Source organism: Acartia tonsa, chromosome 1, assembly GCF_053477335.1.
Source record: "Acartia tonsa isolate MP-2025a chromosome 1, ASM5347733v1, whole genome shotgun sequence".
Taxonomy (NCBI): domain Eukaryota; kingdom Metazoa; phylum Arthropoda; class Copepoda; order Calanoida; family Acartiidae; genus Acartia; species Acartia tonsa.
In genome coordinates this window covers 8,064,482-8,090,284 of record NC_137260.1, presented here as the reverse complement: position 1 = coordinate 8,090,284, position 25,803 = coordinate 8,064,482, and the positions used below count along the sequence as shown (strand labels likewise).

The window sequence follows — 25,803 nt, the reverse complement described above, 5'->3', positions numbered from 1 at the left end:
CCCCTTCTACTGGATGAACAAACTGACCAATAAGTGATATCCATGTTAGCAACCTGACAATTTTTCTCCTGTCATAATATCCACAATAATGTATATCCATTACTGCAGCTGCTCCAAAACTAGAGAATGTCTGTTCGTCTGTTCAACACAAACTGATAAAAGTTTGAAGCTCTAATTTAAATCTCTAAAAATTTGATAAAAATACCCTGGAGAAAATTAATAGTTTTAAAATTGTTATGGTTTCTTGTCATTGCTGTGCTACTTGAGCGTAAAATAATTAGTTTTGGATCATAGAAAGAAAACAAAGTAGCGGGTTTAGTCGTATTTTCACAGTAGCTTTTCTACTATTTCTAGCCCCTTTGGGGGCTCTAACCCTGCAGTTCCTATTTCCTAACCCAAAGAGGCAATCATTGACATTTACCTAACCTAAATTAATCTATCAAAAGCTACTGTTAATAAACTACAAAACCCGCTACTTCGCTTTCTGTCCATGATCCTTATTTTTTATAATCTTAATAGCGGCTACGCACCTAGCATCTACGTGCTCTGTATTCGAAGATGCGGAGTGATGCTAGAAAAATAGCTTAAAACTATCCTAAGATTTAAATCCGAAAATAGAACAGCCTAAAGTCATCACAGAACCTATGTGAAGCTACCTAAAATAGAAAACTCAATCGATTGAGTAGTTATTGAGATTTTAAACTTCAGACATAAAGTCCTTATTATTTCATATATCAGGATATAACTTTATAGATTGCCAAAAAATAAAATTGAAAAGGCATTTATTAATAAGAAAATTATAAAATTACATAAAAAAAACATAAAATAATCACAGATAAGTCATCAAATTAATTGTAAAATAAAAAATACAAATGATTAAATAGAAAAATAGAGCAAATTAAGTAAAGAATTTTAGCTCTGGTATTGAGCAATTTTGTGTAAAATTATGAGATTCTTTAACACAAGAGCGGTAACTAATAAAAATGTATAAAAATTATTTTTTGAATTTTCAAAATAAATTTCTTAGTACACTTTTAAAATTGATTATTACTTTATTTATACAATATTTTTATCAGCTTTATATTTTTATGAATTTTTGGAAGACAAATTAATAGTATATACAAGAATTTCTAAATATATTTTTGGGTAACTTCTGTTAACATTTACTAGAATACACTTCATTATTTTTTTTTCGGTATCCCAACACCAAATTTGGCGGTTTTATTGTTAAGGAGTAAAATATCCCCCCAGACACAAAAATATCTCCCCTCTAAGATCCAATGACGTAGAACTTATGATTTAAGGAAGCAACTTATAGTGCCTATAAAAAAAGACGTCATACAAATGACCAATGATAGGCCAGTATACATTTAACCATTGGTCAATATAAGTGTATACTGACCTATCATTGGTCATTTGTATTCTATGACGTCATTACTGTACAGGCACTATAAGCTGCTTTTGATTTAAGGAAAACGGTCCGTAGGACTAAGCATGTATCTTTCATATTTGTTGGTTTGAGACACATTAACTCCTCAAATGCAAAATTCCCGCCAAATTTAAAAACCGGTTTTAGTTGATTTAAAGCTCATCATGGTCGGGAGCAGCCATGCCGAAGACTCCGTCAGTTTCAATAAATTTGGCGATTCCTTCCACAGTTCTCTCTCCATTGTATTCAGACTGAAATAACAATAGGTATTTGTTTGTACAGAAGTTGCGCTTTTTCAACTTTTCTTTCTATAGAATGTAATTTACAAACTTGATTGACAGTTATTTCACCTTCTCACCCCCCTCACTTTTGAAAATGTGAATAGAGATAATTTTGCCTAATTCTGCATTGGTGACTAACCCTACGGGGCTACCCAGTACCAAATGTAACCTAATCTATCCTGACTTAAAGTAATCTAACCCAACCCAACCCCATTCTTATTTTCAATTTCTTTCAAAATTAGTGGTAGGGGAGTACTTTGTGTCTATTTCTGTTTTTGTTACTGCATGATCTTTTTAAATGATTTAAAATATTTCTATAGTCTGTTTATCTATCTTTTTATCTGTATGTTTGTTCATCTATCTGTCTTTTAGATGTATATCTATATATCTGTCTGTATAGTTATCTTTCTGGCTATCTATTTATCTATCAATCAATCTATCTATCTGTCTGTCTTTCTATAATTATCCTTCTGGCTATCTCATTATCTATCTATCTACCCACCTGAGTGCCATCCTTCTTATAAAGCCTAATAATGGGATAGGAGTTGTATTTGCCATGCCCTCGATCTTATTCACAGTGTCTGCCTTTCTGTCTGTCTTTCTGTGTGTCTGTCTGTCAATCTATCTGTTTGTAATCAGTTAGCGGTTAGCGATAACCTTCGCTACAGACAAAAATACTTACAACTTTATATGATAGGAAATCTAGATATATATTTGTATATCTACCTGGGTGCCATCCTTCTTATAAAGCCTAATGGTTGGATAGGAGTTGATATTTGCCATGCCCTCAATCTCATTAACAGTGGAGTCCATCTTGCCGACCTTCAGACCACTGCTGGCAAACTTCTCTGCCATTTTGTCCCAAACTAAAATTAAATGTACACATTAATAAGATCCATTTAAGCTGCCAATAAAAATTTAATGCCCTATAATTGATAAATGAAGGACAAAATAATGTTTTTTCTCTTTAACTTAATACACAACAGCATGCTTTGAATGATATAAACAAAGAAAAAATATAAAAAACTAGATTTAAATAATTTATTTTTACCTTAAATATAAATTTTAAGATAGATATATCGAAACCGATTAATATCTCGTAGCTAACAAAACTGGCTTTAATTTTATAATTGTATCCGCGAAAAGCTATTTATAATACGATGCGATAAATAACTATACCTGGATAAAGATTTTTACAGTGTCCACACCACGGAGCATAGAACATCATCAAAATATTGGCTCCCTTCTCACCCACAAACTCGTTGAAATTGACTGCGGTCACGTACTTGACCGGGGCCTTGTCCCAGTCAGCGGGCAGTGGCTCCTTGAAGTATTCCCGGGGCACCTTGCTGGCAATGTAGTTGGTCACAAACTTCTTGACGTTTTCTTCGGTCACGGTTGTGTCAGCTGGCTTATATCTAAATATATATTACATATTAGATCTAATAATTTGTTTACAAAAAATCAATAAAAGAGAAAAGAATATAAATTAGAGAGAAAGAATAAGAATTTAAGTAGAAAAAGGTATAGATGATTTTTTCAAAGAGAGAGATAGAGAGAGAGAGAGAGAGAGAGAGATAGAGATAGAGAGATGGAGAGAGGACAGTACATAAAAAATTCAACTAATAAAGAAAAATACTGCTTTGCAACTGGCCTATATTTTACCTGACAGGCGTAGATGAAGTGCCAGGAAGCTGGAAAATAATTATACCTGACAGGTGCAGATGAAAAACCAGGTAGCTGGACAATAGCTATATCTGACAGGTGTAGATAAAGTACCAGGCAACTTGACAATAACTATACCTGACAGGTGCATATGAAGTGCCAGGTAGCTGGACAATAACCATACCTGACAGGTGCAGATGATTTCCTGGTAGCTGGACAATAACTATACTTTACAGGTGCAGTTGAAGTGTCAGGTAGCTGGACAATAGCTATACCTGACAGGTGCAGATGGAGTGCCAGGTAGCTGGACAATAACTATACCTGACAGGTCCAGATGAAGTGCCAAGTAGCTGGACATTGACAATAACTATACCTGACAGGTGCAGATGAAGTGCCAGATAGCTGGACAATAACTATCAACTATACCTGACATGTGCAGATAAAGTGCCAGGAAGCTGGAAAATAATTATACCTGACAGGTGTAGATAAAGTACCAGGCAACTTGACAATAACTATACCTGACAGGTGCATATGAAGTGCCAGGTAGCTGGACAATAACTATACCTGACAGGTGCATATGAAGTGCCAGGTAGCTGGACAATAGCTATACCTGACAGGTGCAGATGAAGTGCCAGGTAGTTGGACAATAACTATACCTGACAGGTGCAGATGAAGTGCTAGTTAGCTGGACAATAACTATACCTGACAGGTGCAGATGATGTGCCAAGTAGCTGGACAATAACCATACCTGACAGGTGCAGATGAAGTGCAAGGTAGCTGGACAATAACTATACCTGACAGGTACAGATGAAGTGCCAGGTAGCTGGACAATAACTATACCTGACAGGTGCAGATGAAGTGCTAGTTAGCTGGACAATAACTATACCTGACAGGTGCAGATGATGTTCCAAGTAGCTGGACAATAACCATACCTGACAGGTGCAGATGAAGTGCCAGGTAGCTGGACAATAACTATACCTGACAGGTGCAGATGAAGTGCCAGGTAGCTGGACAATAATTATACCTGACAGGTGCAGATAAAGTGGCAGGTAGATGGACAATAACTACACCTGACAGGTGCAGATAAAGTGGCAGGTAGCTGGACAATAACTGTACCTGACAGGGGCAGAAAAAGTTGCAGGTAGCAGGTCAATAACTATACCTGACAGGTGCAGTTGAAGTGTCAGGTAGCTGGACAATAGCTGTACCTGACAATTGCAGAGGGAGTGCCAGGTAGCTGGACAATAACTATACCTGACATGTGCAGATGAAGTGCCAGGTAGTTGGACAATAACTATACCTGAGAGGTGCAGATGATTTCCAGGTAGCTGGACAATAACTATACCTGACAGGTGCAGATGAGGTGCCAGGTAGCTGAACAATCCTCATGGTGGGGAAGGTATCATTGTTGATCCTGTGCCTCACTCCCAGGAATTCAACCATCCTCCTGTGGTCGTTCTCGTTCACGTCCACACTCACAAACAGGACCTAAATTTAGATTAAAAATCAATAAAAAATTGAGTGGGGGGCTGCATTTGGAAATGCAGCTTAATTAATATACATCAAAATTTTATCTCAATCATTTACAATCTATCAAAGTCCGAAATCGCAAACATATTTTAGAATTTAGGGAAGTTTGATTTATAACTTATACAATACCAAAGTTTTATAATAACGTTATATTATTCGTTGTCTCAACAACTTTGGGGACTTTGATTGGTTGGTTTATTAAGTTGAGTGTGCAAAGGTTTCAACCACTAATTGTAATCTACAGGAGGGGTGATTTTTTGTATCATTATTTGGTATGTGCATCAATTTATCGGCCATTGTCTTATCCCTTTAGATCCTTGTGTTGACACGCCCTTAAACCCCCCTTTCGCACGCCCCAGGTAAGGCCAAACAATTAAATTTCTACCTTGTCCTTAAATTCTCTTCCCACTCTGCTGAGCATCTTAAACTCTGCATCAAAGGTATCCAAACTCTTGTTGTGGAACACCAACAAATGGGACTTGCCATCGTTGGGGGACTTGAACAGCTTCTGGGCGTTGTCGTGGTTCATCTCCGTGACGCTGGGCAGCGCGTTCTCGGTGATAAAGTCACGGATGTTCTGGGTTGAGTAGTCGCCGGCGTATTTGATCGGTTTCTCCTCGAATTTTGCGTGCAGCATGATTCCGTTAGTTAGGCCAACCTTAATATAATAATAATTCAATTTTATGAAGCTTGAAAAATGCAATTATATTTCTTTTCGTTTTTTGTCATCTTTTTAACCCTTTACAGTTGGGCCCCTTGCTGCACCTTAATCAGTTGGGGGGGGGGGGGGGGGGGGCGTTCAACGCCCCCCTTATTATCTCAGTTCCTATTAGAGCTAGAGGGCTATATTTTTTGTGCAAGTCCCCTGTTTGATAATGAATTTCCGACCTTTTATAAGTCTAAGTCGATTTTCGCTTCCTTCACCCTTTTATTTAACAACCTTTGTTTTTAGGTCCTTTTTTACTTCAAAATTTCAAACGGCTGTATTTTTTTATTTTTGAAGCTAGAAGAAAATTTTTTTTGCAGAAAATGTATATTTGTGTGTAAATTTTACATTAGAAATATCAAAATATAAATTTCAGCGGCCGCAGCTGTACTTGGCAGCTGCCAGCCGCCACAGTCGGCGGTCGGCGGGAAAACGGCGGCGGATCTTCATGAAATTGTAATACGTTATGTAGACATGTAAGAAAGGCTTAAGTTTAAAATTTGAAGTCTCTAAGTAAAAAATTGCGGCCACTGGAGCCTTTTAAAGATTTCTGGAGACCTGGAGCATCAGGACCTGCAGGATCATACCTGGAATCTGAAAGTTACTTGAACACCTGTATTTCATATAAGGATGTACTACTAGAGGATTTTTTAGTATTTTGGTATGATAAAATGCTTTGTTTTAGTCAAAAAAAATATTTTTGCTCTTTACCTGGATGACCCTGCCAGGTTTGCTGGCATCCTGTGCCCGCCAGGATAGAGATATTCAAAAAATTTCAACTCTCAGTTATGTGTCATACCCGTACTTAAAAAGTCAAGCAGTTTGGGCTCTTTATCTTTCACACACAGAAAATGAGATAGAAAAAACCGGAAGGGGGGGCGTTCAACGCCCCCCCCCCCCCCCCCGACCGTTAAGGGTTAAAGGCGAAGCTAGACTCTATAAGTATATGCAATTTTTAAAGAATTGTATCTAGAATATACGTGGATATTATGACAGGAGAAAAATCGTCGTCAATTTAGCTTCCTATTTTCCCTGTCATTTGTTGGACAATTTTTTAATCCAGTAGAAGAGGAGGGAATGGGATAAAGAAAGTGGAAGAGGCAAAACTTTATTTTAGCCCGCTACAAGAGTCACTTTATTAGAGTACATGTAAATCTTGTGTAAGTAATAATATATCCATTGTTAAGCATTAGACAGTTAGGGAGTTGAGTCCATTTTTATAGAAGCAGAAATATAATCTATGATTATGGTTTGGACCCTGTAAAACTGTAATCTACCTTTCCACTTTCCCCTCTCTTGGTGAAGATATCTTCAACGCCGATACGATTTTTGAAATTTAAGATTCAACTTTTGCCTCTCTTGGTGAAGATATCTTCAACGCCGATACGATTTTTGAAATATAAGATTCCACTTTTGCCTCTCTTGGTGAAGATATCTTCACCAAGAGAGGGGAAAGTGGAAGGGTAGATTACAGTTTTAGAGGGTCCAAACCATAATCATAGATTATATTTCTGCTTCTATAAAAATGGATTCAACTCCCTAACTGTTAGACTCTTCGGCCAGACAATGAGCTGTTTAGTGTTTATTACACTAGTACCCAAAGTTTTATAGTTACGTTTTCTTATTCGTTTGCTTTGGAGACTTGAATTTTGATTGATTGGTTAATTAATTTGAGTGTTTTAACGTTTTAACCACCAATTTTAATCTACAGAAGAGGTAATTTTATGCATCATCATTGGGGATGAACATCAATTAATCGGCCATTGTCTTATCCCTTTAGATCCCTGAATGAATAGTACCTTGGCAATAACATCTTTGTTGCTGGTGACTCCAATAGGATAATGAACTCCATAATCATCATAGTCAATGCAGGCCTTCTCGTATCCGCGCATTTCAGGGGTAGCCTAAATAATTATTAGCATTATTCGAGTTTAATCGAAATTATGAATAATCTTTCTTATTCTATTAAATAAAGTAGAAAGATAGTTTTTCTGTCAATTAAGATCTAGTTCTTTGTTCCCTTGGGTCCTCTGATGGTTTAAGGCTTTTTTGGTTCTAAATCTAAGTCTTTGGAGAGGGGAGGGGGGGGGGGGGAGTGAATAGGTCTATTTCTGTATACACACTTTCTTTTTTAAATATTTAAATCCTATTTAACCCATTATAATTCTGTATATATTAAATTTAGTATTGTTGTGCTTGTGTATAAAAAAAACTTGTATATTGAACATCCGTGTTATTGAGGTTAAACAGTTAAACTGTTCCTCGTGTTCCGCCGCTCGCCCTTGTCACTATATATATATACTAGCGGCTACGCCCCCTAGAGGCCTCTAGGAGCACTTGAGGAGGTGAGAGTCGAATTTAATAATTCAATTTCTTACTTTAGATTTTTTGGGGGTTGAGGGTGTCCCACCCCCCCCAAAAAATAGTTATAAACCTTCCCGGGTCCTATGAGAAGCTACCCTGTTAAGGAGAACCCGAACGGTTCAGCGGTTAGCGAGATCCTTTGGTACAAACATAAAAACATCCTGTTACTTTATTATAAGGATTACCTGTTCAAAGTACCCAACCACGGCGACATCATTCTCCTCAATGAACTTGTTGACATCCTCCGCAGTGTCCAGCTGCTTCACTTGTTGCGTGATCTTAAACTGCAGCCACTCCGTGATCTCAGGGGCCATACGACGCCCAGTGTAGGGGATAGGCTCGTGATTTCTAAACAAAAAGATGCAAATAAAACTTCCTTAAAGTCAGGAAGGAAGAGGACAATGGTCTGTTTTTTACACTAGCATAACACTTCGGAAGTTACTGATCCGATTGAGTTCTATATTTTAGAGATACTTGGGGTGATTTTATTACTTTATGCTATTTTCTTCCCTAGATGCTTGGGTAGCAGCCGTCAGTTCCTATTATAGGCTTTCTAGTTTGTCCTTAAGATATCGCTAACCACTGAACAAATCGAGTTCTTAATTCTAGAAAAGCTTCTCATATAGCTCGTGGGATAATTTTATGCTATTTCATTTCTAAATTAAAGTCTTTTGTTGGTTATTTCTACTCCTCGCTATATAATACAGATCACCTAGATGCTAAAGGCGAAGAATTTAGTTAGTAGAAAAAAATCATGTTTGAAAGCAATAATGTTTGAGGTTTCATACCTGTAGAAGAATAGCTTGGGGTATCCAATAACCCCCATTTTCTCCAGAAGTTCAGGTTCCTCCATGCCGTTGACCTGTCCTATCTTGATGTCTGAGTCAGCCTCTATCAATCTCTGGTTGGCCTTCACTAGCTCAGGTCCCAAAGCCTAAAATTAAAAAAAACCTTATATTAATTATAGTGACAGTTAGTTGCTTGGACATCCCTGCCCCAATCCATTTTTTATTCATATCAAAATTCATAGACGGTTTTTTAAAGCGAAGCTTTTCTATAATTAGGGTCGGTCCGTCCGTAACGGATAGCTTTTTCCGTTAATTTAGGCATGTTAGAATTGTCCTATCGATTTCAAATTTTGCATGGTGATTCCTTAAGTAGTTAGGTACGATTTAGAAAGCAACTCTATAATCATTACCAAAATGTCTGTACGTCCATTTTAAACATGTTGATTTTTTTACTTTTTTAACAACAAATTTTTATGTGATCAAATCATCGGATTGATCTGATTTTTGGTATATTGATTCCTGGGACAACAATGTATAATGTAATAAGCGAAGCAACTCTATAACCAAGTCCTAAAAATGTAAGTATGTCCATAAAAATTATCCTGTATCAAGCAGTTTTACAACAAATTTACTTACAATTTTGCTTTGACTCTTATAAATTTTTATTATGATAATAAGGTTCTAACGCTATACAAGTGTTAATGTCCGTTTGTCCTACCGTTTCAGTGCTTCGCTTTTATGGATGTTGTCATCCTTGTTTTCTTATGTAATAAAGGTACTAAGAAAGAGAGGGAATGTCTGATTGAGCCAATAGAAGAATCGCATCGGTACATACATTTAATTTCATTGGTTGAAATTTTGTACACATCTCGTTGCGAATGCTTGTTTTTTTCATTTCATACATAGATAAAAGTCAACTGTAAACAGTATATTTTCTTAGTAGAAAGCTTTGCGGAATCAGAATTAATTGCCCAAAAATTTCGTTTAAATTTGAAAGCTTAGTAACGAGGTGGATTCTTAAAAAAAAAGTTAGGCTGGCTACTCGCTGGTGAGGCAAAATTATTTTTGTGAAGAATCCTCCAAAATCGAATAAAAAAATTTACAAAAATTAAATAAAATCTTAAAAGGGTTATTAACATATGATTTTGTTTAATTTTTGTAGATTTTTAATGTGCTTTTGGATGATTTTTCACAAAAATAATTTTGCTTCACTATCGAGTAGCGAGTCTATAATTTCTTAAGAATCCACATCAGCTTGAGTCAAAAGTAAACAATACTTTTGTCTGTAAGAAATGTTCCTTCTTATATTTGACGAAAAAGGGGTTCAGAATATGCTTCTATTCTTCTATTTCTATTTCTTATGTCTAGCCAAGCTCAAGTTTTCCAAGGAATATTCGTTGAAAACTCATAGTGCTCCAATAATCCATAATAAACTCTCATTGCCCAGAACGATAAGACCCATTATTTTACTTTATTAAAAACAAATTCATTTTTTTCATTTCATGTTGCTATTTACATTATAATGAAGTATTTAATTTCTAATCATAAAAAAGAAAATTTAAATTTATGATATAATAAATTTAAGAAAACTCTGTTTTAAAAGAATTCGATTGTGGCGACACTTTGTGTGTTCAAATATTGAACTAAAATTGTAATCATATAAAAACCCTTTGGTGATGGCAATGTAAAGAAAAAAAATATAATTTAAAAGATCTTTTCAAGATCATTTAAATTATTAAATATTTACTTCCGTTTAAATAGTAATGCCGGGTGAGGAAAATAGATTTATTGAGAAATATATATGCATATAGAAAACTAGCCAATAGGGAGATAGTTATGTCGAGCCAACTCTAGTTTCTTTATAGCAGTAAAATTCTAATATAACTTGGTTAAAAGAAAAACTAAAAACAAATCTAAAAATAATTTTAGTTATTTAGTAGGTATAAAACAAGGATGACAACATCCATAAGTAGCCAAACTCAAATATTATTGATGGACTGGACATCGGAAAAATTAAATATTGAGCAGTGTTGTTAAAAAATTAAACTTGTAAGATAATTCACTAAACCTTTTTATAATTTATAATGATCTTTTCAAGAATCACAGACAGACTGACAGTCCCCCAAAATTACAGCTATCTATCTTAAATAGAAGTTGAGAAAATCCCGTTTCCCCCATAGCGTTACGGACTGACTGACAGACACACTGAGTGAGTTATAAAGTAGTTTCGCTACTAAAAATTTACCTTGCAATGACCGCACCAGGGGGCATAGAAATAAACAAGTAAATGTTTAACTTCTTTGATAGCGTCGTCATAATTATCTTTGGTCAGCACTAACAAGCCTTCATCCTTCTCAAACTCAACCTAAATATATATTCAATTATCATCTATAAACTATTAGTAGTAAGGTTCTTTTGTCTGTAGCTTAAGATCTCAATAAATAATGAGCCGATTGTGTTCTAAATCTGAGGAAAGCTTCACATAGGTCCCGGGATGGTGTTATGCTATTCTATTTTTGTTTTTAAGTCTTGGGATAGTTATAGGCTATATGTCTGCCCTTCCCTACCCCAACAATTACAGAGCCCCTAGATGCTAGGGGCACAGCTGCTAGTATATTGTACTTGAATTTTTTTTTAAAAGTATGGGTTGGCATTTTAAAACTTATTATTTCCTTTAAAATCTTTCTGGCCAAAATTGCCCTTTGTTTTAAATTTTTTAAACTAAAAAATCTTTTTTTCTTCAAATATTTCTCTTTTCTCTCCTTTTGTTTTACTACAAAATGACACGTATTTAGAAAGCTGTTATTATTATAATTAGAAATCTGCTGAGTCATGGTCAGCTGTTCTATTATGAACATTTCCTTCCTAGTTGGAAAAATCAGGTTTTACTTGTAAAATTGCATTTTTAGAGTGACAATGCAATTTTAATGATAGAAAATTAAGAAAACTTTCTAATTTTTATTATTTTACTAAATTATAATTGTTATAAATTTGCATAGCCACTAGACTTCAATGTGATAGAGCTTATAATGGATGTATTCATACAGGAGAATTGTCGTAAATTTTGGATGCTATTTCCCCTGTCATTTATTGGTCAATCCGTTCATCCAGTAGGATGGGGGGATTGGGTAAAGAGGTTGGAAGGGAGAAATTGTTTTTTAGCCAGCTGCAGCGCGCTGGGTGGTTTACTTTAAAAGAAAAAATAAAAATCTGGTGGAAGATCCATGTAATATTATATCCATTTAGCTTTCACTAAAATCTATACCATGACAGTTTCTACAGTTTGTCATGTTTTAAAAGCTACAAATTATAACCAGGGAGGGAGGGACATTGGGCTCTTTATTACACTGGTCCCCAAAGTTTTATTATAACATTTTCCTATTCGTTGGCTTAACAACTTTGGGGAATATAATAGTTTTGATTGGTTTGTTTATTAAGTTGAGTGTTCAAAGATTCAACCACAATTTGTAATCTACAGAAGGGGTAATTTTGTGTATAATCATTGGAAATGTACATTAATTTATCGGCCATTGTCTTATCCCTTTAGATCCCTGATTAAAACATGGACAATTATATTAATAAAAAAATTAAGGGATCAACTTTTTCTTATAGGTTTAGTCAATATACTCGCTTTGCATTTTTGGTCGATTGCTAATTTTATTAAAGTTTATGTTTTAAAAGAAGATATTTCTTTATTTAAACCTTTTTAGAATAAATAAATATAATCATATTTTAATGTGAATATAAATGGGAAAATTATGAGAAATATCTAGCAATTCAAAATATTACAAAATATGAATACATATAAATAAAATAGAAACCATGAAAAAAACTGAATTCCCAAAAATCAATGAGTAAATATCCTTGATCTTTATAATAGGGATAATTATTGACGTTTTTAATAATTTTTCCACCAACTATGGCTTTGACTTTACATTTATAAAGATTAAGATTCTTATTAATAGACAGCTTTCCGCGGATATTAAAATGAAAAATGATAAGATTTCAACAAGTTTTGCCGAAAGTCTGGGCTAACAAAACTGGTATTAATTTGATGATTTTTATTTTAATATTCGTAGAAAATTGTCTGTAATACAATGCTATATATAATTTTTTAGTATGGCTGAGAGCCAGTTATTAAATTTAATCAGTTTGAAGGTATACTTAAATATAAACTACTTTTTTCAGATAATATATTTCCTACTAAAAAACATTTAAATTAATAAAAAATTACCTTTGCCAGAGAAGGAGAGAAAGCAAGAATAAATAATAACAGAATCTCTTTCATTTTATCAGATTATTATACTGCCCCCAACCAAACTTTACTCGTCACCAACTGAGAGAGAATTTTCTTTTAGTTTCTCTAGAATCAGATGGTTTCACACTGGTCTACTAAGAAAAGGCTACTTCAAATAATTATTCAGGGATCTAAAGGGATAAGACAATGGCCGATAAATTAATATACATCGCCAATGATAACACAAAATTAACCCTTCTATGGCGTAAAATTAGTGGTTGAAACGTTTAATAACTTAATAAACCAACCAATTAAAATTCAAAGTCCCCAAAGTTGTTGATACAACGAATAAGAAAACGTTATTGGGGACTAGTTTAATAGAATGAGATTTTTCAAGCTATATTTTTTATAAATTTTAGAAAGCCCTGTCCTAGTCGGGCCTAGTTTCACCTGCTTAAGCACATTGGCACATAGTGCATATGAAGGAAGCAGTCTCTAGCTAACGCTACGTGGTTTAATCCCCCCCCCCCCTTTATACAACTATAATACGCACTCCAGACTTCTTTCACTTTATACAGTTGAACTTATTCAGAGGTTTAAAAATGATTCTTTTTGGAAGATAATATACAATTTAATAAAACTTATTATTCGCACAAAATATTTTTTATGGCTTGAATGTTTAAAAACAAACAACAAAAATAATATATAGTAAGAAAATTTCCACTGTGAACGGCCTATGAAAAAATCTTTCCCTTATATTAAACTAAAGAGAAAAACGAACCAGCATTTTAACTTAATAGAATGACTTGCATTTTAGAATAACTTAGATACTAATAAAAAGCTTGCCTATAAAAGCGAAAGATTTTAATGGTTAGCTCTTTTCATTAGTTAAAACTGGTTAGATTTGTCCTATCGATATCAAACTTGGCATGGTGATTACTGTAGTAGTTAGGTACGATTTAAAAAGCGAAACAACTCTATAATTTTTACCAGAATGTCTATACGTCCATTTAAAACATGTTGATTTTTAACCTTTTTGACAAAAAAAATTTGTAGGAATATAATTATCTTTTTAATTTGATTTTTGGAATACTAATTCCTATTACAACAAGGTAAATGTTATAAGCGAAGCATCTCTGTCATCAAGTCTTGAAAATGTTAATATGTCCTTAAACAGTATCCTATTTTTAAGCAGTTTTTCAAAAAATTTGTTTAGACTTTTACATTTATACTCTGCTTAATCCGTTCTGACACTTTTCAAGTGTTAATTTTGGTTTGTCCCTCCGTTTCAGTCCTTCGCTTTTGTGGATGTTGTCATCCTTGTTTTTATACATTTTCATTTATAAAAAATTACACATCCGGATCGAATTAAGGAAAAAATTAAGGATAACATGAAAAGAACGTATTTTTTACTGTTTATAAAATATTAGGATTATATTTTTCAAGATAATTTCAGGTTAATTTAAGGTAAATACACTTTGGCTTCCCTAGTAGTATAATATTGCGGACTTTTTCAATACAGGGGGAAAAATTACTTAGAAACTAAAGTGACAAGGGAGAAAATCACAAAAAAAAACAATTTTCTTAGTAGCTAAGCAAAACCATATCAACAAATTCCTATCTCCCTTAGTTCTAAACTTATAGATGCCTTTGATTTTACTGTCAAACTTTTGGACACCCAAAAAAGAAATTTGTTACATCTACAATAGCTTTCTTGTTTTGTAAAAGCTAGTAGAAATACCTCGTAAAAGAGGAGATAAATTAAAAACTTTTGGCCTAGATATTGCGATTTACCTCATATTTCCCTCTAATATGACGTCATTTGGAATAGTTCGGCCAAAGGTTGTAATTTATGTTCCATCTTTAACGAGGCATCATCTTCCTTTCCAATGCATCTACTTGGCTGTTCTTCTCAATTTGTATTTATGAGCTTCGCTACCTTATGGATGTTGTCATACTTGCATTTAGCCTTTTATGATCCCATTCTGCCATATGCATAATTTTGTAGTTTATGACAATTGACACTAAAGCTGACCAAAATCAATATGGTTTACGCTTTTAAATATGTTTATTTTTTTGTTTTATAGTTTCTTAATAATTTCCTTAAAAAGAAAGCAGCATAATATAAAATCTTTATTAAATAAAATATATATTACTAATTTAATATCACATTTAATAATACGTATAATATATAAATTGATACAATAAATTTTTATATTAAACAAAAATTAAAATATTATAAAGGTTTTAATCCTCCAAAATTTTTAGGCTTTCCCAAGAGTTAGGGCTTTCTAAGTCTTACATATTCCTTTATATCTATACTACCATTGTAAAGGTGAACCATATCGGTTTAGCAGCTAGCAAGATCTTTGATACAGACACACACAGAGAGATTCTGTTACTTTATGATAAGGATTAGCGGATATGCCCCCTAGAGGCCTCTAGGGGCACTTAAGGTAGGAGGGCGAAAAGTCGACATCATCCCATTTTAAATTTATGTTCAAAAGAGTAAAAAAAAATATTTTTTTTGGAGGTGGGGGGGTTGGGTGAAGACACCCTCCCCAAAAATAGTTTAGAACCTTCCCAGGACCTATAAGAAGCTTCATTGTAAAGGAGAACAATATCGGTTCAGCGGTTAGAGAGATCCTTCGGGATAGACAAAAAACGCTTACTACTTTATATAATAGGATATGGCTAAGAAAACATTTTTAGAGGTCAAAACTTACTCTATATCAATTCTATTTTTCAATTTTTTAACGATTTAAAATAAACTTCAGTTTGTTCTTTGCTTATTATAAAATAACTATATTTAATGTACCATTACTAAATTTTTTTGATATCCTTTGTTATAAAATCCAATACATTTTTATAAAGGATTATTTAATCTTTTTGATTTTGCTCTTCTATTCTTGAACCAGAATAATATGTTCTTATCTTCAAGTTGGGGAAATTTCTTCCTGAATAGAAAAAGATTATCAAATAATACAATTGGTAAAAAAAAAATTTGGATTGTAAAGGTTTATTTCCAAGTTTTATACACAAAACGATATACAATTGTAGGTGAACTGATCCTACCCTAGGAAATATTATGCACTGAGTGAAAAACTATCCTTTCCAAGAAATGCATTATTGTTTTAAGCATAGTTTGTTTAGTATAACTTCAAAACCGATTAACATCCACTGGATTAGAACCGGTACTCAGCCATACTGAAAAATCATTTATTGTACCGTATTACAGAAAATTTTTCCACGAATATTTAAATAAAAATCATAAATCAATATAAGTTTTGTTAAATCAGGCCTTCGGCTGGTTTTAATCTTTCTTCAGTTTAATATCCACGGAAAGCTGTCTATAATCCGATACGATAAATAACTATTATAACATTTTAAAGACATGATGCAATTTAAAAATATATCATTTTGCGTTTAATTTTCATAATCCAGGATAGGATTAGTTTTTTTTCTTAAAACTTGTTATTACCAATAATATAATTTTCATGGGAAGTAATAAACTAGTAAAACCATACAATTTTAATATTTTTCTAGGTCTGTTCCGATTTCATTTCCTTTGGCTTCGCCTCTAGTTTTTAGGGGCTTTGTATTGAAAGAAGAAGGATGTTATCAGAAAACAGCCTAAAACCATCTAAAGCCTTTATTTACGAAATTGTCTAAAACCATCACTGAAGCTATTAGATTCTTCCCAAAGTAGTAGGGATCTAATAAAATTATAACTAACTAATAAACTTTAATTCTTTATATTATCGGATTATAAAAAAAAAATTTAGGCTAGAAATCAACCTTATTAGACAATTACTCAAAGCCCAAAAATAATGGACTTAAAAGTGTATTAAACTGTATATAAGACATTTGAGGATATATTGATACCATTAATTTGCCTATTAGATAAAAAAAAGTATGTTTTTTTAATATTTTTCTCTTGCTACAAATCAAATTTTAAATTTGAGTCACCATAAATGCTTATCTAATTTTTGCTCTAGAAGAATCATTTTTTGGAGTTAGAAAGTGCTTAATACCTCATTTTAATCGCCTGGCATTGCTTTATAATATACAGGTAATGACATGGTTGTTTATAGAACAGCTGACTAAAAAACCGAGGTTTTGTGATAATCCCACTTTTGTTGTTGCTCCATAAATGATATTTTTTTTCTTAATTTTTTTGGCTGTAAAGAAGCTTTATATATTCATATAACATCCACCTAAATTTGACTTTTGATATATTATTTATAACATCACCAGAAGGAATTGAATTTTGGAAAAAAATATCAATTTATATTTTACACTGTTATGCATTGTTCTTGTTCTTGTTTCTAAAAAATATTTATATTATTAAAAAGAGAATTATTTAACGCTTCTATAGGTATGTTTATCATTTTTCTAGGCTAAATATAATTATAATTACACCATTTTAAAGTTAAACATCATAAAATATAAACTCACTTATTGAATCGGTCTGTATTATTAAGCTGCCAATCCTTAAAACAGCTGCATTTCATTATTCTATTATATAAAGTAGTAAGCTTTTTTGTCTGTAGCTTAAGATTTTGATAACTAATGTACCTATTGACATCTCTGTTTTATGGAAGCTTCTTATAGGTCCCGGATAGTTTTAGAATATTGAAAAAAATATCAATTTATATTTTACACTGCTATGCATTGTTCTTGTTCTTGTTTCTAAAAGATATTTTTATAATTAAAAAGAGAGTTATTTAACGCTTCTATAGGTATGTTTATCATTTTTCTAGTCTAAATATAACTATAATTTCAGCATTTTTTAAACATCATCATATTCAAGTTACTGTAATTTTTTAAAAAAAATATCAATATCAAGAACTATTGGAACAATTTTTACCATGCAAAACAAGGTGTTAGAAAGTGTAGGATCCCTCACAATATCTATATGTCTGTCTATAATGCATTACACATGTAATGCTAATAGAGATCATAGACATACAAGCTTTTTTTTTTTTTTGGGGGGGGGGGGTAAAATTTTTGCAAGGGGGGGTAATTCGGTTTTTATTTTGGGGGAGGTATTTACCCCCCCAAAATTGTTTTTTTTGGGGGGTAAATACCCCCTCTTAAATGGTTGGGGGTACGGGTAAATATTAAATGAGGGAAGGGGGTAAATGAAAAATTTGTTTGGGGGTAATCGCCACTTTACCCTCCCCCCTTGGACGTCTATGATAGAGTGGATGCTATAAGAGTGCTCTTATAATGTGAACTTCTTATAACTGAATGGGCTTCCAGAGACCATGAAGTTGGCCTAGTCACTACAAGGGAGAGTGCAGAGATATCCAGGGGGGGGTGGGTTCCTGTAAAAGTGTAATTTTTTGGGGGGATAGGGGTAATCACCCCCATTAATATATTATGGGTGGTATAAACCCAGCCTCTTTAAATTTTTTGAATAGGAGTAAAGAAAATCAGGAAAACTTAACAATCTAGGAATCAAACTAGCACCCCAACCAATAATCGGTTCCATGCCAAATGTAGGAGTCCCAAACGTAGGAGTGAAAAAACATTGGAGTGGACAAACGCATGAGTCCCCAACTTCAGAGTGGAATTAAATGTAGGAGTGGGACAAACATTGGAGTGGACAAACGCAGGATTTTTGGGACAAATGTTGGAGTGGACAAACACAGGAGTCCCAAACTATTTTTTAAATTTTGAATTCTCATTTCAATTTTGATTTTTTTTATATAAACCCAGCCCCCCACCCCCTTCGTCCAGTTACTTTTCTTAGTTAGGTTAGGTTAGGCCAGGGGGCCAAGCACTGTGGCCATAGTCATTATATTATAGACAGGGGTATAAAAAGATTCAAAATTGTCATAGTATTAAAATAGCAGACACTCCTAGGTTTTATTTAAGCAATGTCCACTCTAACATTTGTCCACTCCAACATTTGTCCACCTCGACGTTTGTCCACTCTGATGTTTGTCCCATTCCTACGTTTTACTCCAATGTTTGGGACTCCTGCGTTTGTCCACTCCAACATTTGGGACTCCTACGTTTGGGGTAGGACTCCAATAAGTAAATCTCAATAAAACTTGATAAAATTATGCAGAATATCAAAGTTTTCAATCCCTGAAAATTTCAACCATCTATCTTGAATAGGAGTAGAGAAAATCATGAAAACTTGAAATGTAGGAATTGATATAGCCCACCCCAGTTTATTGAAAAATACTAATGAAACTTGATGAAAATATGGAGTATCGATAGAGAGAGAGAGAATATTCAATCCATGAAAATTTCAGCCTTCTATCTTTTATAGATGACGAGAAAATCATGTTATCCCCCTTTCTAACAGACAAACAGATGAACAGACAGACATACCAATGGACAGACATACAGATGAATGGATAGACAACGGACGGAGGGATATTTTGAATTATAGAGCATCTTTGCTACTAAAAAACAGATGAAAAGGATAATCGTTGTACACAAATTGATTTCAGTATGTTTTAAATGAGCTTACATAATCAAGGACGTACAAGCTTTTTGATTTGGGGGAAATAATAAATTTGGGCACCCCCATGTTCATTTTGTGGGGTAATCTTTATATCAGAGAGGCAAGGATGTTTAAGCTTTTTATATTTTTTTGGGGGGGGGGGGCGGAGGTTAAAATTATAAATTTAAAAATTATGGTGTTGTCCCAAATTAATTAGTAACCCTTAACCACCTAACCCCCCCCCCCCCTTCCCACCTGGACGTCCCTTTACATGAAGTAATGATTGTAAAGTTGCTAAGTACCTAACTGCTACAAAAATCATCATCCAACATTTAAGATTAATTCTAACACACCTGAATTAACAAAAAGAGCTAACCATGGCATGGATAAACACATAAACAAATTATAAAAATGTTATTAAAATAGTAAATCAATTATTCACAAATCGTTTTCCTTATTTGTTTACTAGCAGCTGCGCTCCAAGGATCTAGGATATCTGAATTTAAAAGAGTAAGGAAATTAGTAAAATAGCCTAAAACCTTATCTAAATCTTAAGCTACAGACAAAAAAGCTTACTACTTGCTCCAATAGTTCTTGATATTGATATTTTTTTTTAAAAATTACAATAACTTGAATATGATGATGTTTAAAAAATGCTGAAATTATAGTTATATTTAGACTAGAAAAATGATAAACATACCTATAGAAGCGTTAAATAATTCTCTTTTTAATAATAAAAATATCTTTTAGAAACAAGAACAAGAACAATGCATAGCAGTGTAAAATATAAATTGATATTTTTTTTCAATATTCTAAAACTATCCGGGACCTATAAGAAGCTTCCATAAAACAGAGAAGTCAATAGGTACATTAGTTAACAAAATCTTAAGCTACAGACAAAAAAGCTCACTACTTTATATAATAGAATAATGAAATGCAGCTGTTTTAAGGATTGGCAGCTTAATAATACAGACCGATTCAATAAGTGAGTTTATATGTTATGATGTTTAACTTTAAAATGGTGTAATTATAGTTATATTTAGCCTAGAAAAATGATAAACATACCTATAGAAGCGTTAAATAATTCTCTTTTTAATAATATAAATATTTTTTAGAAACAAGAACAAGAACAATGCATAACAGTGTAAAATATAAATTGATATTTTTTTCCAAAATTCAATTCCTTCTGGTGATGTTATAAATAATATATCAAAAGTCAAATTTAGGTGGATGTTATATAAATATATAAAGCTTCTTTACAGCCAAAAAAATTAAGAAAAAAAATATCATTTATGGAGCAACAACAAAAGTGGGATTATCACAAAACCTCGGTTTTTTAGTCAGCTGTTCTATAAACAACCAAGTCATTACCTGTATATTATAAAGCAATGCCAGGCGATTAAAATAAGGTATTAAGCACTTTCTAACTCCAAAAAATGATTCTTCTAGAGCAAAAATTAGTTAAGCATTTTTGGTGACTCAAATTTGAAATTTGATTTGTAGCAAGAGAAAAATATTAAAAAAAACATACTTTTTTTTATCTAATAGGCAAATTAATGGTATCAATATATCCGCAAATGTCTTATATACAGTTTAATACACTTTTAAGTCCATTATTTTTGGGCTTTGAGTAATTGTCTTATAAGGTTGATTTCTAGCCTTTAATTTACGTTTTAAATACTATTAATGCAGGATGAGATTAAATGTTCCTAAAAAATATATAGTGAAATAGGATTAAAGTAATCGACGTTTAAGCCATAAAGTAAAGGATTTAGAATTTTAAATAATCGTATTAAAATTATCATTTTTGGTAGCACTGCTTCTTTATAATTAGATTGTGGCCGACTGATCGTCTACTAATTTTTAGGAAACACGACTAGGTGTATTTGTTAAGTAAATTTTTACTTTCAGTAACCTTTTTTAAAATGCTTTTCTTTTGTTATCTGTGTGCTACATATGGGCATGATTGAACTAGAGACCTCTAGAACCACTCGAGATGGGATAGTGGGGGAATTTCCCCCAACCTCCTACCTTCAGTTTAGTTTTAGAAAGAAAAAAATTAAAGATTTTTTTGTGGGTGGGGGGGCGGGAGGGGGGCAAATTATTTTGGCACGGTGGTGGTACCATCCCAATATAGTTACAAATCTTCTCAGAACCTATGAGATAGACACTGTAATGGAGAACCATGTGGTTCAGCGGTTAGCGGTTAGCTACAGACAAAAAAATACTACTTTATACAATGATAGGGAAGAAAGATTAAATAAATGTATAGGTCAAAAACTATTCTATAAGTTATTTGTGTCTATATGTCTGTAGGTATGTTGGTCTGTAATGTCCATTACCTGTAAGGTAAAGAATTGAGATAGCCAGTGTATTTAGACACTTGAGAGTGGGAAGGGTGCGAGTTTTCTTCATACCAATCTTCTAATTTGGGTACCTAGATAGATAGATAGATAAATAGATAGATAGATAGACAATGATATATAGATAGATAGATAGATATCCTACCTCAGAAACGGGATCTATAAAAGTTCTATTTCGCTTCTTCCTCTCTGCGCAGCTCTGGTTGTCTCTGTCTCCGGAAGTTAAAGCCAGAAAACTGCCTGACTGGGCAGCGGAATAGTTTGAGGAAAAGGGGGATAACATGAATGGTAGATATTGGGAAGTGGGAGATTCTTCATTCTTGTAATCAGTTTCATCTAACAATTATTTCAAATTAATTTATAGCTACAGAGGTGCACTTTAAAAATCCCCAAATTTTTATAATAACGTATTCCTATTAATTCGCTTAGCAACTTTTTGGGACTTTAGTGATTTTTAAATGGTTGATTTTTTCAGTTGAGTGTTCAAACGATTTAATAACTAATCTTAATCTACAATTGGAGATGTACATACATTTAACGGCCTTTGTCTTATCCCCTTAGATCCCTGCATTTATCTGAATAACGTTTTCCTATTAATTCGCTTAGCAACTTTTTTGGGACTTTAGTGATTTTTAAATGGTTGATTTATTAAATTAAGTGTTCCAACATTTCAACCACTACATTTTAATCTACAGTTGGGGATGTACATACATTTATCGGCCATTGCTTTATCCCCTTTGATCCCTGGATTTATCTAAATAACCCCCTTATGCGTTGACATCTAAGTTAAATCTATTTTCACCTTGATTTAATTGTTCACTCCCAAACTCTTCTTTCACGTTAATCCTTCTTTTTAATTCTTCATTTTCATTATCTGAATTTCGAGATATTTCAGTAATTTCTCTCGATTGGCTATTAAGTAAATAACTTTCAAGCTTCGAGCTAGCGACCACGGGGTCAGAACGTATGAGAGGGAACGGGTGAATTTTAGTATTTTCTATTGGAGGATTTTTTTCTGAAAGTTTTGGTTGATTTTCTGATTTATTATCAATTAACAAAGAGCTTTGGTATTTGGATTTTTGGGGTTGCTGTTTTGAATCCTCTGATGATCGATTGGGGCTGATTGCAGATTCACACGATGATTCGGAATATTTAGATTCGTTTTCTTCTCCTTTGGTTGATAAAGTTGACGAGGGAGGAGGTATCATATTTGGATAATTGAATCCTAGACCTAAAATAGAATTATAATACAAAGTAGAAAAATCAGGGACGTCCAAGGGGGGTAAATGGGTGATTTCCCCCACTGCACCCCCCAAATGAATTAAATTTTTTTTATCCCCCCCCCCTAAAAAAATAAAAAATTTAAAAGTTGGACCTCATTGCCTTTATGGTAAAAATACTACACCTCCCCCCCCAAAAAAAAAAAAAAATTAATTCCTAATTTTTTTTTAAATACTGATTCCTAGGACAATAAGGTAAATTGTTATACGCAAAGCATCAAGTCCTACAAATGTATAAAGTATGTTCTTAAAGAGTATGCTGCATGTAAGTAGTATTGACACAAAAATTACTTTTGTTAATACTTTTAAATTCATATGCATTTATATTCTGCTTATACAGTTCTAACACTCTACTAAAGGTTAATCTTGAGTTGTCCTACATCTTCATAGCTTCGCTTCTGTATCATCCTTGTTAAAACATAAATAATAAATCGAAACCTGAGTTTATAAAAGAAGAGGTGAGACTATTAAGATTCCAGGAAAGCATTCCAGAATTTGGCCAGAGTGGTGGGACACTCCAGCAGGCAGTAGAGCTGGATGGAACCAGTATTGGGGAGGAACAGGGAGGAGGAACACTCCAGGTAGAAGAACTGGAGGGTGGCAGGATGGGTGGGGTACCGGAATTGAATGTTCCGGTTTGAGTGCGTGGCATGATAGAGGAACAGCTAGTAATTGGAACTTTGTGGTGTTCATCTATTTCGGAAATATCTGCTCCACTTCTTTTATCCGTCTGAAATAAAACAAGGATGACAATTTCCATAAGTGGAGCAAAAATAATATGGAGCAAATGTTCATTGCTCATAAATCAAGAATAAAATAGAAGGAAACAAAAACTTGTAAACTGAAAGTCCGGCCAATTGGATGCTCATTGGTAAAGGGAATCTTCAAGAAAAATATTAACAGTCTATCTTGAATAACATCCAAGAAAGTCGCATTTATCCTATAGCATTAAGACTGACTGACGGACAGACTTGTTGACTGACGTGCGTACGGACAGACAAAGACCATATACCCTCCAAATGAAACCACTTCCGAAAACTTTTTTATTTAGCTTTAAACAATAATTATTGACGGACAGAAAAGTCAATGAAATAAAAATGCAATTTTCATTAATTTCCCCTTCTCGAATCTCTATACTTTTAAAGATTAGACTTAATATCAATTTATGGCCATTGTCTTATCCCTTTAGATCCCTGATAAAACATATATCTGACCTGTGAATCGAACCCACAACTTTTTGTATCTGATGTTTTATTATTTTCCAAGTTATTATTCTTCTCAGTATTAACATTACTCTTATCTAAACTGAACAAAAAATTATTTCATTCATAGAAAAATTTAGTGAGATATAGATGAACTAGCGGCTGCGCCCCTATCATCTAGGAATTCTGTATTAGAAGTGATAAGAATAGCATAAAACTAGCCTAAAATGATCCCAAGACTTATCTAAAAAATAAATAGCCTAAAAACATTTAGGGACCTTTGTGAAGCATCCATAGAATGGAGAACTCAATTGGTTAAGTTGTTATCAAATTCTTAGATAAAACGAAAGAACACACGATAAAGAGACAGGAAGATAGAGAGAGAGAAAAAGAGAGTGAGAGAAATAGGAATTAGAGAGAGGAATAGACAAAGTAATAGTAATATGCAGGGGTAGCTTTTATAACAATAAATTCTAAAAAAAAATCACGAAACTTTTAAAGTTTTCTACAAAAAATTACGAAACCTTTTAAAGTGTTTCATTTAACTTAAGAGGGGTGGATAAAAAGGGGAGGAAAAGGGGAAGGGGGTTCTTGGGAAATTTTCCATAAGAATTGTTTGTCAGAATATCATTCCCTTTTCCCTGAGTAATATGGAAGTAATAGAAATATAGAGTACAATGAAGGCGAAGCTTTAAAATCAGACGGTAGGACAAACGAGCATTATTATAACTTGTAGAGTGTCAGAAACTAATAAGCAGAATATTAAACAGTAAGTCTAAACTAAATTGTATATAAATTTGTTGAAAAACTCCACCAATACGGTATACTGTTTAAGGGCACACTTACATTTTTAGCACTTGATTATAGAGATGCTTTGCTTAAAATATTGTACTTTGTTGTCATAGAAATCATTGTTCCAAAAATAATATGATAATAATACCTTATGTTGATGATATGATTATTATCAGGTTTTCTATCTTTATTAGCAGCTAAATCTAGTGGTTTGTCCTATCATTACAATATATTCATTATCATAACTAAGAAATTAGAACATTGGATGTAGAATATACGTGGATATTATGGCAGGGAAATTTAGCTCGCTAACATGGACCTTATTCATTGGTCAGTTCGAGAATCCAATAGGAGTGGAGGGAATGAGGAAAAGGGGGTCGATTGAGGAGGGGTTTTTATTGTAGCCAACTACAAGATTCACTTTATTAGAGTACATAATCGAATATATTGTTCCTGAATGTTATCTTCTTTATTGCCAGCCAATTTGATTGGTTGTCCGCCAGCGCCAGAATTAAGGTAGGATTGAAAGGCGCTGCCTGCTGAAAACATTTCGCTACCTTAATAGTATTAAAAATTCAAAGGATATAATTTAAAGCAAATTGTGTTCTCTATAGCTTCGTGTCCCTAACTCTGTAAATACAAGTGACTGTGCCCCTACTATCTAGGGTCTTCGTATTCAAAGAGGCAAAAAAGGTAGTACGGT

General features: G+C 33.3%; 2 protein-coding genes across 2 annotated transcripts; both read right to left on the bottom strand.

Annotated features, from left to right (window-relative positions):
* Window positions 1-765: 765 nt before the first annotated feature.
* On the bottom strand, window positions 766-13,101 carry LOC145311980 (protein disulfide-isomerase-like). Its single transcript, XM_080151059.1, has 10 exons — window positions 12,998-13,101; window positions 11,009-11,128; window positions 8,764-8,909; window positions 8,161-8,323; window positions 7,411-7,515; window positions 5,291-5,563; window positions 4,721-4,863; window positions 2,890-3,128; window positions 2,437-2,576; window positions 766-1,680 (listed from the first exon to the last, which is right to left on the bottom strand). The coding sequence occupies exons 1-10, from the start codon at window positions 13,049-13,051 to the stop codon at window positions 1,582-1,584; spliced, it is 1,482 nt and encodes a 493-aa protein (XP_080007185.1). The 5' UTR covers window positions 13,052-13,101; the 3' UTR covers window positions 766-1,581.
* A 2,616-nt stretch (window positions 13,102-15,717) lies between these two features.
* Window positions 15,718-25,536, bottom strand: LOC145323242 (uncharacterized). The gene is made up of 8 exons (XM_080165707.1): window positions 25,522-25,536; window positions 25,249-25,316; window positions 24,321-24,411; window positions 23,545-23,836; window positions 22,629-23,057; window positions 21,972-22,162; window positions 21,806-21,900; window positions 15,718-15,957 (listed from the first exon to the last, which is right to left on the bottom strand). The coding sequence occupies exons 1-8, from the start codon at window positions 25,534-25,536 to the stop codon at window positions 15,867-15,869; spliced, it is 1,272 nt and encodes a 423-aa protein (XP_080021833.1). The 3' UTR covers window positions 15,718-15,866.
* Between the last annotated feature and the right edge of the window lie 267 nt (window positions 25,537-25,803).